At 37.5% G+C, this 17772-nt stretch overlaps 2 protein-coding genes and 1 long non-coding RNA gene across 4 annotated transcripts in view; 1 reads left to right on the forward strand and 2 right to left on the reverse strand.

Moving 5' to 3' along the window:
- Nucleotides 1-3138: 3138 nt before the first annotated feature.
- LOC146479712 (uncharacterized) lies at nucleotides 3139-10521 on the reverse strand. 2 transcript variants are annotated; one of them, XM_085110543.1, is made up of 6 exons: nucleotides 10124-10521; nucleotides 6026-7300; nucleotides 5424-5476; nucleotides 5230-5319; nucleotides 4676-4928; nucleotides 3139-4106 (listed from the first exon to the last, which is right to left on the reverse strand). In XM_085110543.1, the coding sequence occupies exons 1-6, from the start codon at nucleotides 10374-10376 to the stop codon at nucleotides 3946-3948; spliced, it is 2085 nt and encodes a 694-aa protein (XP_084966669.1). In that variant the 5' UTR covers nucleotides 10377-10521; the 3' UTR covers nucleotides 3139-3945. The 2 variants fall into 2 exon arrangements, with proteins under 2 accessions (XP_084966669.1, XP_084966670.1); XM_085110544.1 differs by having other exon boundaries at nucleotides 8103-10262.
- A 715-nt stretch (nucleotides 10522-11236) lies between these two features.
- LOC146479713 (uncharacterized) lies at nucleotides 11237-14088 on the forward strand. The gene has a single exon (XM_085110542.1). It carries the CDS (start codon nucleotides 11243-11245, stop codon nucleotides 13535-13537), a length of 2295 nt encoding a protein of 764 aa, XP_084966668.1. The 5' UTR covers nucleotides 11237-11242; the 3' UTR covers nucleotides 13538-14088.
- A 1360-nt stretch (nucleotides 14089-15448) lies between these two features.
- LOC146479714 (uncharacterized) overlaps nucleotides 15449-17772 on the reverse strand; it is a 105069-nt gene continuing 102745 nt past the window's right edge. Inside the window, exons 4-5 of the long non-coding RNA XR_014864874.1 lie at nucleotides 15887-15952; nucleotides 15449-15783 (exon numbers count right to left, since the gene is read on the reverse strand). This is a non-coding gene — a long non-coding RNA (uncharacterized LOC146479714). The remainder of the gene's footprint in view (nucleotides 15784-15886; nucleotides 15953-17772) is intronic.

Genomic DNA, 17772 nt, shown 5'->3' on the forward strand with positions numbered 1-17772 from the left:
ATAAAATGACCATAAAACTCTTATTATAAGAGTATAGACCATAGAAACCTGCCTTCAATTTGCTTATAACCAGTATAAAAACTGAAGGAGTTGCCCTATTAAAATAAAGGTTTCTTATCTTATCGTAAGTTGGTGATAGACATATGCAGCCATAGCCAATAGAGTACTCATAGTCATTATGAAAGCTAATGATAGTCATACCCATGGTTTAGACAAAGCAACTATAGTCAAAGGCACAGTGAGCCATAGTATACCTGCCAACTCTCACGCATTATGCGTGAGTCTCACGCCTGGGGACTAGAGACATTGATCTCACGCATCAAGGTCAATTTCTCACGCCTGACTCACAAATCCGGACGAGTTGTTCTAAAAAAACTTCGTTTCATTTCAGATTTGTTATGTATTATTTCTTTGCTCTTTATAATAATCGCAAAAGCTTTCAAATGTCTACAATCCGTTTGAATCGTAAGTGTTGAAAGGTCGTCGGAATATCGTCATTTATTTTCGGCAACGTTCGGACGTCTTCGGAAAATCGTCGGTAATCTTCGGAAGTGACTCGGACGTTTTCGGAAATCCCGGTCATGACGAGACAAAAATCTCACGCGTTTGGCAAGTATACCATAGTAGGAACAGTGAAAGTCATATCTATAGCTAAGTCATAGTAAGTCATATTCATATACAGTTATAGCCACTGTTTAGTCATGTTGATTATAAATATTAAGTCATGCTCATAGACATCCTTAAAGCTATAACCATACCGTATGGCACATAGGCATAATCATAAGATGTAATCATAGGCCGGGCATAGTCATAGTAAGTTATTATAAGCACAAGCCTAGCAAAAGGCCTTGGTTTAGTCATTGAGCACTCTAATAATAACAAGAATAATAATAATAATTCTAATAATAATAATAATAATAATAATAACAATAATAATATGAGACGAAACGCCGCGTCAGACTAGCCACGAACAATTCACAAGTATATGACAATTTTTCAATTCTTTATTGTAATAATAATAATGATAATAATAATAATATTAATAATAATAATAATAATAACAATGATATTTAATGAGGGGGTCCAACTCGCCAAATTATGTGGTTTTCAGTGGAGCCCTCCTAACCTACCTAAATATATAAATTAACAAAATACAAAATAGATAAAAGCAAATAATTATGTCCCTAATGTATATAATATATTTCCATTTGTCAGAAGACCAGTCAGTTCGTAAACGGAATTTACGAATTTGGAAGATTTTATCCAAAAGTTTATCCTAGTTCTTCTAATTTCTTCAAAATAACGCGTACCATTTTTGGAGTGATTATTTTTAAAGATTTTGCAGCACCATCTATTCAAAATGACACATTTGATTTACAGACTCGCTGGCCAGTTCTGACAAGTCATCACAGTTCTGACAGTTCATCACAGGCAGTCAAAGTCATCAGCAATGGCAAAGTCATAGAAGATACATAGTCTCTCGTATCTAATAAGTTTAGTCATAGCTTTTATAGTAAATTGTTAAACCTGATGTATTTACTGTGTTTTCAAATAAAGTTGATGATGATGATGATGATGATGATGATGAAGTATAGGCATAGCCATAGTCATAGGAGAGGCAATATCAGATAGTGACATAGTTGTATACATAGACACAGTCAAATTATAATATAGTCATAGTCATAATCGTAGTCATATGCATAGCATCAGGCTCAGGCATAGACATAGGCCTATTAAAAAGGCACATGGTATACTGATGCATAAACAAAGGTATAGGCATAGGTAGTGGATATAGAAATCCCAATAAGCAAGGTCACATGCATAGGTAGGGTCATACTTATTAGAAACAAAGACTATGACAGTCATATGCTGTAGACACAGGCATAAAGGATTAGGTGGGGGTTGATTGGCATTTTAAAATGAGTCACCGATGCAGTTTCCCTGTAACAAGGAAATGCGACTCTGGCTAGAAAATGAAAGTTCACAGACCCCTGTGGCTGAGCCAACAGACTTGAATTTATTGACAATAATTTTTGTAAAGCTCCAGATAAATGAATTCACTCAGAAGAGCATGGCTACTGACACCCCCCCCCCCCCCCATCCCCTTGGCATGCTAGTCCAGTGCATGGTTCCTCCCAGCATATTTATCACCAGGAAACAATGCAGTGTAGATACCAACCCATCCTCAAACTATCATGTCTCTATCTTTGATAGTGTGACATACTTACTACTTCCCCATCATCACTCCTCCACAGGTGCTGGCTAAGGAAATGGTGAATGAATGAAGGAAATGGTGGGACCTTCTAGTTACAAGATTACGTAAAGCTACCCATATTTCAGATCTGGTTACCATAAATGCCACTAAACAAATTTTAGACCATATATGCATCGGATAATTTGTATATTTTTAATTTTTCAGACAAAAAGTCAACATTGGCCATGCTATAAACAACACAAATAAGAAGACACTTGCAAGATGCTAAGTAACATATGTGACCGAGGCAGGTTCTGGTGTTGTTATTTGAACAACGAAACAGACTTGTAGCCACAATAGAATTTATTTAATATGCAGGAATTTACAAAAGCAAAAAAATAGGTGATTGCAAGCTAAAAAAAAAAATAAATTACAAATAGCAAATCACTAAAAAAATAATTTACAATGAATCAATTAAAATAATAAAATAAAAAAACTAGCAAAAATATGATAGATTTACATGCAATGGTACTACACTAACTTTCAACAAACAAGACAATTTCAAAGCATTGCATGACAAAACAGTGACCATTGTGTGACACTAGTAAAATACTAATCCTCTTATCTAAACATATAATTATCAAATGATGAGCTATTCTTAGAACTAAGCATGGAATACTGAAAACAAGTAAAATACTGATAAAGCAATAGCTTATTACGGCATAACATTGAATAAAACTAATCTTAATAGTAATTTCATATCTTTCTTTGGCATAAAACTTGGAAAACTGGTAACATATCATTCTGTGACAGGACAAAATCTGTCATCACTGATGAACTGAACAATGAAAACTACAGTGAAATATCTAATTTCACCAATGAACTCAGTCTAATACAGTATTGCATAACATGGCTTAGTGAACCTAAAGTACAGGCAAATACACCCTTACCAAATTAGCAGTGCTGCAACATCTCTTTTTTTTAACTTTTTTTTTACTGTAATTTACCTGCTACATAACTACAATTTGACTGTTTTAAGGTATCTGTAGATTGACTGTCTTTCTTTCAATTTTTGACTTTTGTATGACTTCACATGTAGTCATAATACAGCCATTCTGCAGTCAAATTGAAGAAGCAGTCAAAATGCAGTCAAATTGGTGTTTTCACATAAAGTTCAAGAATTCATGGTATTTCCTGTTTGTTGACTGCATTTTGACTGCAACTGTCAATCAAATAAACAGAATAAAGTCAACTACAGTGTATATTAATTATGCAGATAACCTTTAATTAAAATGGAAGCCCTGAAAAGGTCTGCAATTTGACTTACCTCTGACTGTTCAAGCCTTTTTGCAGCTGATAAGCAGTCAAATGTATGTGAAATAATTTCTATTTATAACTTTTAAGTCAAATGTATGCTACTTGTAGACCTGCCAGGTATATTAACAGATGAAATTTGGATAAATTGAACTCTGGATCTGTTCTAGACTTGAATTTTATTTAATGATTTTCTTTGGTAATTAAGTCACTGTGAACTAACTTTTAATACAAATATATTGAAAAACTAACCCTATTACCCTATTTAATAATCAGATAACAAAAATCAGTCACGTGCATATGCATCTTTATGTCAGTGACCATGTAAAAGCATATGTAATAAAATAGTCATACATAGCAGGCACTAGTACAGCCACTACATGCAGCCACTTAAATCTTTGGACACCATGCATACTATAATATAATTATTTGTCCACTTAGCTGCAGCTGGCAGCATTGGAAAAGCTCAGCTTCTTTTGGGCCTTTCTCGCAACTGAGTTGCACTTGTTTCGTACAATTTTATTCCAGTCATAAATCCTATTAGGCTTTGAAAGGGTATGGTCTTTTTGCCACAGTGCATGGCATTTCTTGGCATAAGCTGAAAAATATAAACACATAAAAAAAAAATGTGATTAGAAATGAGAATTGCTCATTAAATCATTAAAATCTGCTATATACATTTCATGCGTGAAATTGTCCAGTGACCTCGCGTATCTGCTTTAATTTGCTTGTTGCATGGTGATGTTCAAAACTGACATGTAAATTTCAAAACTCCATTCAAATTTCAAAAATACCATCCAAATTTAATAATCAGACCAGCCTAATTGGTTCTAATGTGTTAGTTGAAGTTAAGTCCTATGAATAACCAGCTCCGCTTTGCAGACATTCTTTTGCTGATCACATCGCACAATCCTCCCCCACGATTCATCGGGAGGATTGCGTGATGTTACAAGCCAAAGAAGGTCTGCAATTAGGAGGCTCAGTCCTAGCTATGTACCTACATCAGCATGTGCTGCTACTTGGTTGCAACAAAATAAAATTTTCCCAATCTAATTAGCGACAATTGAATCAACATAATACTGTAAAGCTGCTCCATTGATCAGTTCTTTGAGAAAATCTTAATTTTTAAATTAAGTTGTAAATTATGTCACAGTAAGTTACTTTTACCTATTATTGCATGTAAAATCTGCTGTTGCAGAACCTTTCCTTTTCGCTTTGAGCCATTTTCTCGAAATGGCACTGAAGTGGCCATTTCTTCCTCTGTGAAGAAGAGGTTCATCATTGATGTAATAATATCTGCTGGGTTATACCCAGCTCGGTCATGGATATGGTGAAGCTCTACACAGGAGACGTAGACACCAGCCCCTGCATAGAGCTCCTGCTTCCCATTTGCAGGAGAGAGGTGATCATGGTGTCGACCCTGAATAAAATAAAACAACAACAATAGGTTGAGCATGATTACAGACATAATATTAAGGTTGAGGTTTTGTGCTAAATCTGTCAAAGTACCATAAGCGGTTTTTCTAACTATATGTGTTATTGTGTGGTTTACACTTTGTGTATTATAGCCACACAATAAATTATCAAAACTCTGTTTGCTAATTAATAAAAGTGGAAAATCATTTCCCAGTATTGATTTATATTTTATTATAATAATTGTGCTAACAGCTTTGGTCAATTTCAATTACATGTACTGTACTCAGTGTTTTAAAATAACTAACCTGGCCATGGGAAGCACTTCCAGTCAAATTGTGTGCCATATTATTATTGCCTGCAGGTGTTGATGTGTAATGTGTGTTGGTGATGGCACCCTTGAGAAACAAAGATGAACAAAAAATTAAAGGACTGCAAGTAAATTACCTTGTTAGATTGATACACTACGTCAAATTGCCAATTAACATCTCATTATTTTTACCTCAAAGCCACGAGTTACTTTTTCTAAATATTCCACTACTTGGGGAGGTGGAACTGTAACAAATTAAGATTTAGAAAACAAACCATTAGCATAGCATGCAAGAACGTTTATTACAATCATTACATTCGATCAACATTTATAATTACAATATCTGTTCATCAGTTTTGGAACCTAAATTTAATTAAATAAGAAGTACAATCTGTTTGTTAAAAGAGTATATGTAAGTGACTCCTTATAACAGCATTTGAGTAAAGATTGAACAATATTAATAATGTTAATCCTAATACGGTCCCAAGTTCTTGATGTTAATTCTCCTCACTGATCATGACTGCCATAATTCCTTGTTAGTTTAGAAAATTTGTTGTTACATCAAAGGAAATGCCTGCCTCATGTGTACTTATAAGACTTTCTTTGCTCTCACCTTTGCTTTGCATTGGTGAGTAATTAATGCGAGGAGAGATGAGATGTTGATCACTTGTGGGAGTGAAATGATGAATGTTGTATAAGGTAATTAAGTTGTAGTCAAATAAGGGAAAGGTCATATTTTATATTATTTAATAGTATCTAGATGTTTTCAGAAGGTTCTCAATAACACTGATTACCTAGATACTGTAGCTCATCAACTTTCTCCCTGAGCTTCCTGATTTCATCATCTTTGTCAACACAGCCTTGGCATTCTGACACTGCATCCTGTGCCATTTCCAAATTGAAGGAGTTATCTTCCAAATCAGTCAAGTGGATATCATCAGCAAGATGGACTGCATTGTAAATAGTAGATGACAAAGAGGAATCCAAAGAAGACATGGAAGCATCAAATGACCAATTTGAGGAGGACTGAACATCATCAAATTCTGGGGTAGTCAGGATAGGTTGCTTATCACTAGATCTAGATGTGGGCTTTTGTTGAGAAGGGCATGAAACAATGACATTATTCACTTGCACTTGTTGTTGTTTCAGCTGTTGCTGTTGTTGTTGTTGTTGTTGTGGCAACTGTTCCTGTTGTTGCTGCAACTGCCATTGTTGCTGTTGTTGGTGCTGCGGTTGTTGTTGTTGACATGGCTGTGGATTCAATTGTTGTAATTGTTGTTGCTGTTGCCATGGTTGAGGATTCTGTTGTTGTTGTTGTTGTTGTTGTTGCCATGGTTGTGGATTATGCTGTTGTTGGTGCTGCAGTTGAGGATTCTGCTGCTGTTGTTGTTGTTGACATGTCTGTGGATTCTGTTGTTGTAATTGTTGTTGCTGTTGCCATGGTTGAGGATTCTGTTGTTGTTGTTGTTGTTGTTGTTGTTGCCATGGTTGTGGATTATGCTGTTGTTGGTGCTGTAGTTGAGGATTCTGTTGTTGTTGCTGTTCCCATGGTTGTGGATTTTGCTGCCATTGTTGGTGCTGCAGTTGTTGTTGTTGTTGTGGCTGTTGCCATGGCTGTGGATTCTGCTGTTGTTTTTGTTGCTGCTGTTGCCATGGTTGTGTATTCTGCTCCTGCAGTTGTTGTTTTTGCTGTTGAAAAGGTTGTGAATTCTGCTGTTGTTGTTGTTTTTGTGGCTGTTGCTCACATTCCTGCTGTTTTTGGTTTCTCTTCTTTTGCGCAAAGTACTCTACTGCTGCCTTGTGTGAGGCTTGAATTTGCAGATTTTCTTTTTGTTTTTTAGCTTGCCTTTGTTGCTGCTTAGCTTGCTTAGAAGATGCTGGGCTTTTTTGTTTTTTCTTTGGGCTTGGCTGCTGATCATTTTGAGCCACCAGCACGCTACGTTTCCTTTTCTTTGAGCCCTCCTTTTCACTAGTTGCAGGATCAATATGTGAAGGTTCTGTTACCTCATTAGTTTTAGCGATTTCTTCTATGAGAAGCGTCATTTTTTCTTCAAGTTCTTTTTTGTTTTCTGTAAAAAGAGTTATTTATAGAACTGAGTTTGGTCTTTAACTTCCCCCTTTCAATATGTGCTTTATTTTGTAACAAGACCTGCCACAATTTTACTGCAGTCTTCCTTCTTGTAAACTCAGGGAATTTTAGAGCCATAAAATTATCACCGTAAGAGCACCATTTTGTTCAGGACTTTGAGATGAAAGAGCTGACTTTTTAGTGGATTTCTAGAATTTAATCCAGGCTAAGCAAAAAAGTGGGAATAAATCCTTACTTAAAGGCTGAAAGAAAACAAAACGGCAGTAGAGGTCAGACGTCAACACAAAATTGGATCGGTAACATTCATGGGAAAAATCAATTAAAGGCCCTGCACGTGTTTTTTAAATTTTGGTACATTTGTTTCGTGAAATATTAAGACTATTTTCAAAGTGAATTTTTTTTATTCTGTCTCAACTTGAACGCCAGTCCCGCTTGTTCTATTTATTAAATTCTCAGCCTCGGATATTGCATTTCTAGCGTTGTGATTGGTTTACTAAATCTCGGTTATCAGCTCATATACCGTAGTTTGACCTTATATGGAAACGATTGCCCCAGGCGTCGCTAAGCTAAAAACTTTTTTCGGCGGGAAGCGAAAGTTTCTTCAGAAAAATGGAGAAAAAAAAAGAAAAGAAATACCAGACAATGACAACCATAAAAGCCACAAAGTTAGGCATGACACTATTTAATGGTACGTATCTCCAAAGTTTCCTTTAAAATCAGAAAAATTGCACGATTTTACGATTTAGATCACATAACAACAACAACAATAACAACGGGGTTACCTTAAAAAAATTCAGGATGGCTTGCAAATCCTGGCGGTAAGAGGTTAAAACCGATCGAAGAAATTTCTTAAGAAGAGCTTAATGCCTGCCTTTATGTTTCTACGCATTTACGAGGACTCCAGTTACAAAAGTTCATCCATGAAATCCGTACGAGTGGCGGCCATAATGTTCGTTTCCGTCGCTCGGCACCACTCAGCAAAACATTTGCACAAATGTGCACAGCTCTTACGCTTCTCGATAAGCTCCAAGTTTAAAAACTTGCACTGAATGCTTGTCTCAGTGAGGTTGTACCTCGTACACTTGGACTCGGCTTGCCTTATGTGTTTTAAAACGTCTGCGAGGAATTCAGTTCAGCATAAAAAAAAGCCGTCCTTGATCCCTTCCTTCGCTCGGCACCACAAAGCAAAACATTTGCTCAAATGTGCACAACTATTACGCTTCTAAATCAGCTGGAACTTCAAAAGCACTTGAATGCATGTCTCAGAAAGGTTGTTACTCGTACACTTGAACGTTTCTTGAATTTGAGATGTCCGGTTTCGCTTTCGATTTTTCATTCAATTCCGTTCGCAATGAGCTGCGCGTGTCATGTGATCATAGTTTCGCGGGCTTTGGTCGGAAGTTGCCTCAACATCCGGTCGTTTTTATTTCAAAGAAATTTTTACCTAAAATAAAATTCTTTACACTTTAACATCAATATCCAAACGGGGAGAATTTGATAAAACAATTATTTCATTCGCGCTTGTTGGATATGAGACTGGTTATAGCCAACTCGGCGCTTCTGGATAGTTCGGGTCACATTGTACAAGTTGAACGAATTGGAATGTTTTAAAAATCACAAAGTAGTATATACAAGTAACGCGAACTTATTTTTAAAGTAACGTTTTCCTTGGCGTTGCCGTCGTGGTTTGTTAAAGTCCCTAATTTCGTATAACGTGCAGTATCAGTAATGTACTCGCTTTTCGAAATGAAACTAAGTCCTTTTCAGTGGCTGGTGTTTTTCTAATATTACTTCAATGTTGGTAAACTTGAATTTAGCTTACCGCTGTGAAGAATTCACCACGTACAAGTATGTGAAAGCTAAACACATCCACTGTTCTTTTCATAGTGTTTTGTACACAGGCCAAAACCATTCTATTGATTTTGTTGACTGCGTAGAGTACATCAGCTCCAGACTACCTGGTGTGAAATATATTTTTGAACATTTTCCTTCGATATGAATACATCAGCGCGTTTAATAACTTGCATGTTCGATTCGACTGATGAATAAGCTTAAATTTTGTGTATCTGTAGTATGCCGTATTATTAATGAAAAAAACAGATCTCGACAAGACTTCATCTCAGTTCCTGAACATATAAAAAGACCAAAAAAGTACAATTGTAGGCATGTTGACAGTAGACGGGTAGAAAACCTGGTAGAAAGTCAAACGTGGCAGGCCTGGTTACATGAAAATGAAAAGCCCTCTCGATCGACTGTCTTACAAAAAAAAAAATAATTATAGTTTATAAACTATCATTCTTGGGTTAAAAAAAACAATTATTATTCAAGAGGTTTTACTAGGAAGGTTTAACCAAGTTTGAATCCAAGCTTGACTTTAAATTTGGACGGCAACTTACACCATCGAAGACGTTTGTGACTAAACCAGTAAGACACGCGATCTACTTTTTTTCAGTCAATGGTCACAGCAGAAATGTCACGAAACACTGATCAGAAACCACTGTCACGCGAGGGTTGTTGTACGTTAATTTTGGCGGGTCAAATATATTCATGTTTAATGGCTCTACCAATAAACCCTTTCTGTAGTCTCACCCACATAAAATTTTAGTTTGCTGTTCTAAGTTCCAAAAGGATCATTAGAAGGTTGCAAGTTACTCTCACTGTTTCTTGTTTTCAGATCTAAGTGTCTGAGTTTGTAAGCTTTAAAGGATAAAATGGCGTCATCATTTCTTGGCTTTACGAATAGTTACCTAATAGAATTTTCTCGAGTTAGAAGCCAGATTAATAACAACGATGCAACACTTACCACTGATTTGAACCAATTTGACTGTCCACTGCTTTCCTTCAGTTTTGATTTTGGTGATTTTCCCCTCTTCTCTGTCCTCTTTTCGGATCTTCGATAGGGGCATTACATTGAACTGTTTGGTCTCTACCCAGAACACGATGGCGAATTTCGACTTTGACTTAGCCTTTAGTGCTTTGGGATCTTCACAATTATCATCGATCTGATTCTCGTGAAGCTTATTCAAATCGTTAGCGATTCTTGCAAGGCCATCCATGTTTGTGATAGTACCTAATCCACGCTACAGAAAAGAGCAACGGTTATGCAGGATTTCAATTTGACCGCCAAAATGTTGCGCATGTCCCGGACAAGTAACCTTAAACCTTATATTATATCTCCAAAAGAAACAACAATAACCCTTTTTTTTTTTTAACAGTTGCGTTAGCCGTCCACAAGCATAAATTGTTATATTTTATTTCTCCTGTACGAACATAAATTCACTTTTATTCAAAATTGACCCACATCATGTTTTGACAATAATGCGACGGGAATGCCCGTAACAAACTAAACATTTTATTTTTCCCTTGCGTGATCGTATAATCCTCAGAACTCATTTCAGGAAGTGATGAAATGCCAAATGAAACTGAGGGGCATGATCACGATATGAAAGTGTTCCCGGTCTCTAATTTTCATTGCACACAAAAGATATGTAGTAGCCTGGAGTTGAAAGTTGTGTTATCATCGAACTCGACATATTTTAATAGTTTAGCTATTTCACTGTTTTCATGAAACAGATTCAGACATACAAAGGCATGCGTGCGTGCCCTCACGAGCTACCGAGCTGTCATCACCTACATGATCATTGCTAAAAACCATGCAAAGCCAACTCACGCAAAGCTTAAACATCTCGTAATTTACAATCTGCAAGATATATTCAGCTTAGATCATTATTCACTTTGTCGATTGCATTTTACATTTTCCCGTTGCAGCGTAAATCGTGTGTACCGAGTGTGCATGAGGCCGGTTGGAATTTCCGACACGACACAATGTTGATGTAATCGACACCCGACTAAACTTCAATCATTAAAACGCAGTACTGAAACGTCGGACTACTCTAAAATTTCTATTTGCTATAGCATCAATATGGATAAGCCATCTGAACTTGTGGAAATTTTGCATTCGAACATGGAGGATGCAACTGCCGAAGTAATCCAACAAGTTGTCTCCGGTGAAGTTCCTGTCGTAAATGTGGAAGTACCGGTAATCGAGAAAGAGATAGATATTCCGTTGTTCACCGACGAACTCAGTCCTGAACCTACTAACTCCAGCAGTTCAATGTTACGAGAGCCAGATGAACAACCTTCTAAATTTGCTCGTTTGGACTTTCCAGATGAATATCTTGACTTGATACACGCTTCAGCATCTGACTCGGTTGAAAAAGATCGAGCGGAAAATCAGGACAATTGGTTGGAGGAACATATGGAAGACTTGAAGAACCATTTTATTGAAGAACTAACGACAATTCAGCAAGAAGTCAATCGTCCATTTACAATTGATGACGAAAGTAGTGTCGAAGAGGAAAGCTTTTTCATGCCACCATGCTTTGATAACGCAGAAGAAGAGAACTGTAAATCCCAAGAGAGCATGGACGACAAGCCACTCTTTGATGGGGCATCGATCACTGTTGGCGTTAGTATTCTTTTGATTTTGACTGTGGCAATTCGTCATTCATTAACAGGCGAGGCTTTAAATGACATTCTTTGTCTTATAAACCTCCACTGCTTATCACCGAACTTGTGTCCGAAATCACTGTTTCAACTCAAGAGACACTTCCATAATGTCACAAACCCAATAGTCTACCATTACTTTTGTGCCGATTGTTTGGAGAAAATCAATGATAAGACAAAGACCAAGGTCTGTCCTAACATGATGTGCCTGCGAGATTTACGGAGCGTTGGCGGTTTGTGTTTCTGCTTGGAAATTCCCCTAATTACCCAACTACAGGCACTGTTCACAAGGCCAAAATTCTTCAATTTACTTGACCATCGATTCAAGCGTAGAAATAGACCAAACGTGATTGAAGACATCTATGACGGTGAACTCTACAGAGAACACTTTGAACATGAAAACAGCCTCTTACGCGATAAGCGTAATTTGTCGTTTACCTACAACACCGACGGGGTACCTCTCTTTAAGTCATCGAAATTTTCCCTATGGCCACTGTATTTTGCTATAAATGAACTTCCTTGTCCCCAGCGTTTTCAAAAAGAAAACATGATTTTGGCAGGTTTGTGGTACGGCGAAAGAAAGCCACTGATGCTTAATTTCTTGAAGCCTTTCCACACTGCACTGTCCAGGCTGGAAACTGATGGAATGGAAGCCAAAAGCCCCTCGGGAGAAATCTTTATTTCGAAGGCCATTCTTTTGCTTGGCACATGCGACATGCCTGCTAAATGTATGGTATGTAACAGCACACAATTTAACGGTTTTTATGGGTGCCTAAAATGTAAGCAACCAGGCTGCACTGTTAAAACATCAAAAGGTGGTAATGTTCATGCTTTCCAATTTCTTTCATCTGACCCAACTGGGCCTGCTCGAACACATGAACAAACACGCGAAGATGCGAGAGAAGCGTTTGAAAAGCGTGGGATTGTCGATGGCATAAAAGGGCCTTGCTGGTTTGCAGCACTGAAATATCACGATCTTATTAGAGGAAGCGCTGTGGATTATATGCACTGCGTCTTAGAGGGAGTTATGAAACTGTTCTTAAAGCTCTGGTTTGGCAGTGGTCATAGTGATGCAAATTTCACTATCGCAAACAGGATTTCTGAGGTCGATAAACGGCTGGCAGAAATAAAGCCTCCCAATAACATTTCACGCTGCCCCCGGTCCATCGAAAACCACAGTAAATACTGGAAGGCATCGGAACTTCGTTCCTTTCTTCTTTTTTACGGAGCGGTTGTTCTGAACGGAATCCTACCAGATGCCTGGTACGAACACTTTATGTTATTAAGTGAAGCAATCTTTTTGTTGTCGATGGAGGAGATAACGCATGTACAGCTTGCTCATGCAGAGAATTTAATCGAGCACTTTTGTGTTACGTTTGCCGAGCTTTACGGTATACGATACCAGACTGCCAACATCCACTACCTGTTACATATCCCTCAGGATGTAAGGAACCTTGGACCTTTATGGACTCACTCATGTTTTCCCTTTGAAAACTGTAATGGAGAAATGTTGAAACTTTTTCATGGAACCCAAAACGTCCCCTTTCAAATTGCCTCAGCAATTCTAATTATGCAACACTTACCCCAGTTAGAAAATCAATTACCTAAAAGTTCTCGACAGGAAGAGTTCTACAAAAAGGTCACTTCCCCGCATGCATGTACAAGTGAAACAGAGATAGAACAAGGTATTTTCGCGATGGGGGGAGTATAACCAAAAAAGGTAGATGAAGCAACGTATTGCGCGTTAGCAGACTACTTTGGGCATGTCCCAGAAGTGACGACTGGAATAAGAGTTTTCTTGCGAATGAGACGAGGCAGCGATGTTTATCACTCAAAAGACTATAAAAGGGTGAAATGCCGCAATAGTTACACTATCAAGTATGTTTCAGACAAAAATGAAATTTCATATGCGCAAGTAATTTTCTTCTTTCAAGTCCAAACCCCAGAGGTTTGCACTCCAACAGTTCAAAATTTAGCGCTTGTCACGCCATTGCAAAAGAAAGCAGACACTCTCATCCAAGACTGCATCACTGGTGCACGGGCATCGCACATTCAAGTAACAGAAAAACCAAATGAAGACAAACTTCAAGTTATACCTGTATCTCGTATCTTAGAAAAATGTGTATACATCGATGTCACGGACTTTCCAGACCGCTCATTTGTAATTCCTTTTCCTAATCGATGTGAGAAGGATTAATGAATCAAGAGCACTTGTTTGAATACATGTAAGTAGCGTGATTAAACTTACTTTTCTTTATTACAGGCTGAGTTATTTATTTTGTATTGGGGGGTGTAAATAAATTACTGTTCTCCCGTGATAGCCGCCAAAAATGTAAACTATAAAAGAAAAAGCTTAGTTAACCCAAGAATATAAATTGATTGAAATGACGATACGGTGTCATTTTAAAATTGTTTGTGCCCGAACGAACTTAAAAATACTCAGAAATGCGTGTTCGTGTTTGGTTTGGTTTAGTTTCATTGTTTATTCATGTTTGCGTGCTTGAAGTCGGTGAGATCTATCCTGTTGTTACATAGCGTGATGGAACCCGTCAACCAAACAATGATGAGTATAAGTCAGCTAGGTGACCTTTTTGACCTGTCACAGAGTCCTGTGCGATGAGACAAAAAAGTACTGTTACATTGCATGCATGTGGCCCGTGCTATTTCATTATTTTGATGTAAAGAGAATGTCAAAAGAACAATGCAATCAAGAAAGAAATATATTCGCGCAATTCGGGGAGAAGACTTGCGTAACGCAAGCTTGCAAAGGTAATTTAGAACATGCTACTTGATTGGCTTTTCAAATTGACCAATGCATTTTCGGGTTGCAAAGCCTTATCTTAAGCACGCAATTTAACGTATCAAAGCGTGGTTTTATATGGTGTTTGCTGTCGTAGTTGTATGAGTGCACAGCTATGTAATGTTCCGAGAGTACAGACGTGTACTGCAGTCTGGATACACACAGTTTTACTTCTCATTTAGCTCAGTTCTGAAGGTCCAAATCTAGTAATAATGATCGAAACAGACGAAAATAAATAAGGTAAGGAGCTCGCGTGCGGGTATATGCAAATCAGCGCTGCGAATACATGCAGGCATCTCTTGCGCCCGCTTTATACCGGTAATGTGCGAACGTTACATGTAAGAGTCGTACGGTTTTGAACTTATGTTCAACAGCAGACTTTCTGCAGTCCGAATGGCAATTCGATCTTTTTTTATATAAATTTGGGCAAGCGAGCGGGCAGCTACGACGTACTAGCTCGTATCAAATATACGCAGAAAAAGCCAAGCTGCAGTCATTCGACAGCATACCTTTCGCTGCTAAATGACTGCAACTTGGCTGCTGTAGATCACGGATCGGTGCAGTCAAAGTGCAGCCTACAGTTTTTGATAAATTCTGTAGGATGCCTGCCATTTGACTACTAATTGTCTGCAAAAAGGCTTCCAGTCAAAGGTAAGCCAACTCTCAGTCGTTTTGCAGGGCTTCCATTTTCGTACGGGTTATTGTTGCAGTTAATTAAGCACTGCATTGCTTATAGGGTACACTGTAAGTCACTAAAAGAAATCTCAGTCAAACATGTTTTAGGAGGATTGAGGGACTGATTCATGTTGCATTACTGCAAATGTGCATTAAATACTTATAATGACTATACTTCCTTTCATTTACGTCAGTGTATTAAGAAATGTAATCTTGGCAGTTTAATATGTCCAAGACATTTTTAGATAGATGGCTTATAAAACTCAAAAAGATCTTAAGCAGAACAGATTTTAACCTGAACAGTAAAATACAACTGTTTTTAGACTGAGGAAGTTTATTTATGTTAAAGTCATGGTGGCAAATAATACACGTAACAGTCTGACTTACCACACAACTTGCAGAGGTTGCAAATTTACCTCAGTACATTGTCGGTTGGGGTATCCGTTTTCGGTTACCCTTACATGCACTACTGGTAAACTATTCTGTGTAAAGAAAATAGTAACAAGGAAGCATGAGTTTTGTTTTGCCATGTAATTTTGCATTAAAGTCAGTTTAATTGAAGGGCTTCATATCACTGAGCCCTACCTGTGCCCTTGTAGTGCCTATAGGGTGACAAATAGGTTTTCCCTTCCAAGATAAATGGCGTAATTGCTGTGGAAAGAAATTATAATTGAGTAACCATGACCTCCATTTTGACACATTTCACAAGTTCAAGTCATTTATATTGACTGCAGGCCCCTGGAACTGCTTTCCAGGGGCTTCTCTTCAAGGGGGAACGAGAAAAGCCTGGGAAGGATCAACTTACAATTACAGAACAAATTTAAAGTTTTAGTAAATAACATGATTTGGGTAGTCTTTCAAAGGGAAAATTTGGTTTGTACATGAAACAATGATTATGCATATCTCATGATAAGCAGATCGAGTGTAAATTCTCCAAAATGGTTTGAAATGAAAAACAATCCTTTTTAAGAAAATCTTTCCAAACTATCTAAAAGACAGTTAGTCTTCTATTCAAACACAATGCAAAGCTGTTTAACTGGGAAGAAATGCTCATTCTCTCGCCTGACTTAACTCTGCCAGTAAGTTTTTTTGTTTTTTTTATCATATGACCGATCTAAAACAGTTGATAGTTGATTCAGAAGACGTGATTGTAACAACACTGAAACTAAGAATTTCAAAAGTAAAATTTATTTTGATGCACAATTTAGATCCCTAATGTACATGGCAAAATTGTTTCAAATTTTATTGCCCTGGGCTATCTATTGTCTTCCAGCAGGGGAATACAGCTTTTTCCTGCCTCACTCACATTAATGCATATGGCCCTCATATACAGGGAATTTTTAATTCATTTTTAGCTTTGCAAAGAAAGCGTGCACAGGGCTGTTTGGATCATGATAATAATAGATATTGATTGTGAGACGTGTGTTGAAAAAAAATGTAGTAATTCAGTACCTCAGAAAGGTACTGCTCAGTGGCCTTCATTTGAATGGTCACACTTTACTTTCATCCACAGACTTGAAAGCTAGAACCCCCTTTGTAGAGCTTAATAAACAGTACCCTAGGAAAGTACTTATGATGCTCTTTGGCTTTCATTTTAATGGTCACACTTTAGAATTTCATCCACAGACTCAAAAGCGTAGAACCACCTTGTGCAGCATACAGCTGTAATAGACTGAGTACCACAGGAAAGTGCTGCTCAGTAGCTTTCATGTCAATGGTCATACTTTAGGATTTCATTCACAGACACAAAAGTTAGAACTACCTTGTACAGCATAAAAAAACAGCACCACAGAAAATAACTGCTCAGTGGCTTTCATTTGAACGATCACCCTTTAGGATTTCATCTACAGACTCAAACATTAGAACCACCTATGTCAGCAAATTAAAAATACAGTGGTACCACAGGAAAGTTCTGCTCTGAAGCTTAATTCATTTGAATGGTCACACTTTAGGATTTCATGTATCCACACACTCAAACATTAGAACCACCTATGTCAGCATAAGAAATAGTACCACAGGAATTCTTGTTTGCAATAACTTTCATTTAAATGGTTCTACTGCAGGATTCAGTTTTACACAGACTCAAAAGTTTGAATCACTTTGCATAATAATACAGAACGACAGGAAAGTACTGCTTGTTAAGTTTCATTTGAATGCATTTCCAGACTAAAAGTTAGAGGCACCTTGTATTTCATCATACATTTTGTCAACAGTGCCACATGAAAGTACTGCTCAGTAGCTTTCATTTGAATACCGAGACTTTAGGTAAATCTTATCCACACACTCAAAAGTTAAAGCGACCTTGTACAGCTTTTTAACTAGCACCACACAGTAAACTTCTGCTCAGACGGTGGCTTTCATTTAAATGGCCACACTTTGGGATTTCACTGGTATACCCAAAAGTTAGAGTCACCTTGTATAGCACACACAATTTAGAGGTCAATAGCTTCATTTGAAAATGGCCACATTTT

This window comes from Pavona decussata, unplaced genomic scaffold (assembly GCF_977016875.1).
Source record: "Pavona decussata unplaced genomic scaffold, jaPavDecu1.1 SCAFFOLD_58, whole genome shotgun sequence".
Lineage (NCBI taxonomy): Eukaryota > Metazoa > Cnidaria > Anthozoa > Scleractinia > Agariciidae > Pavona > Pavona decussata.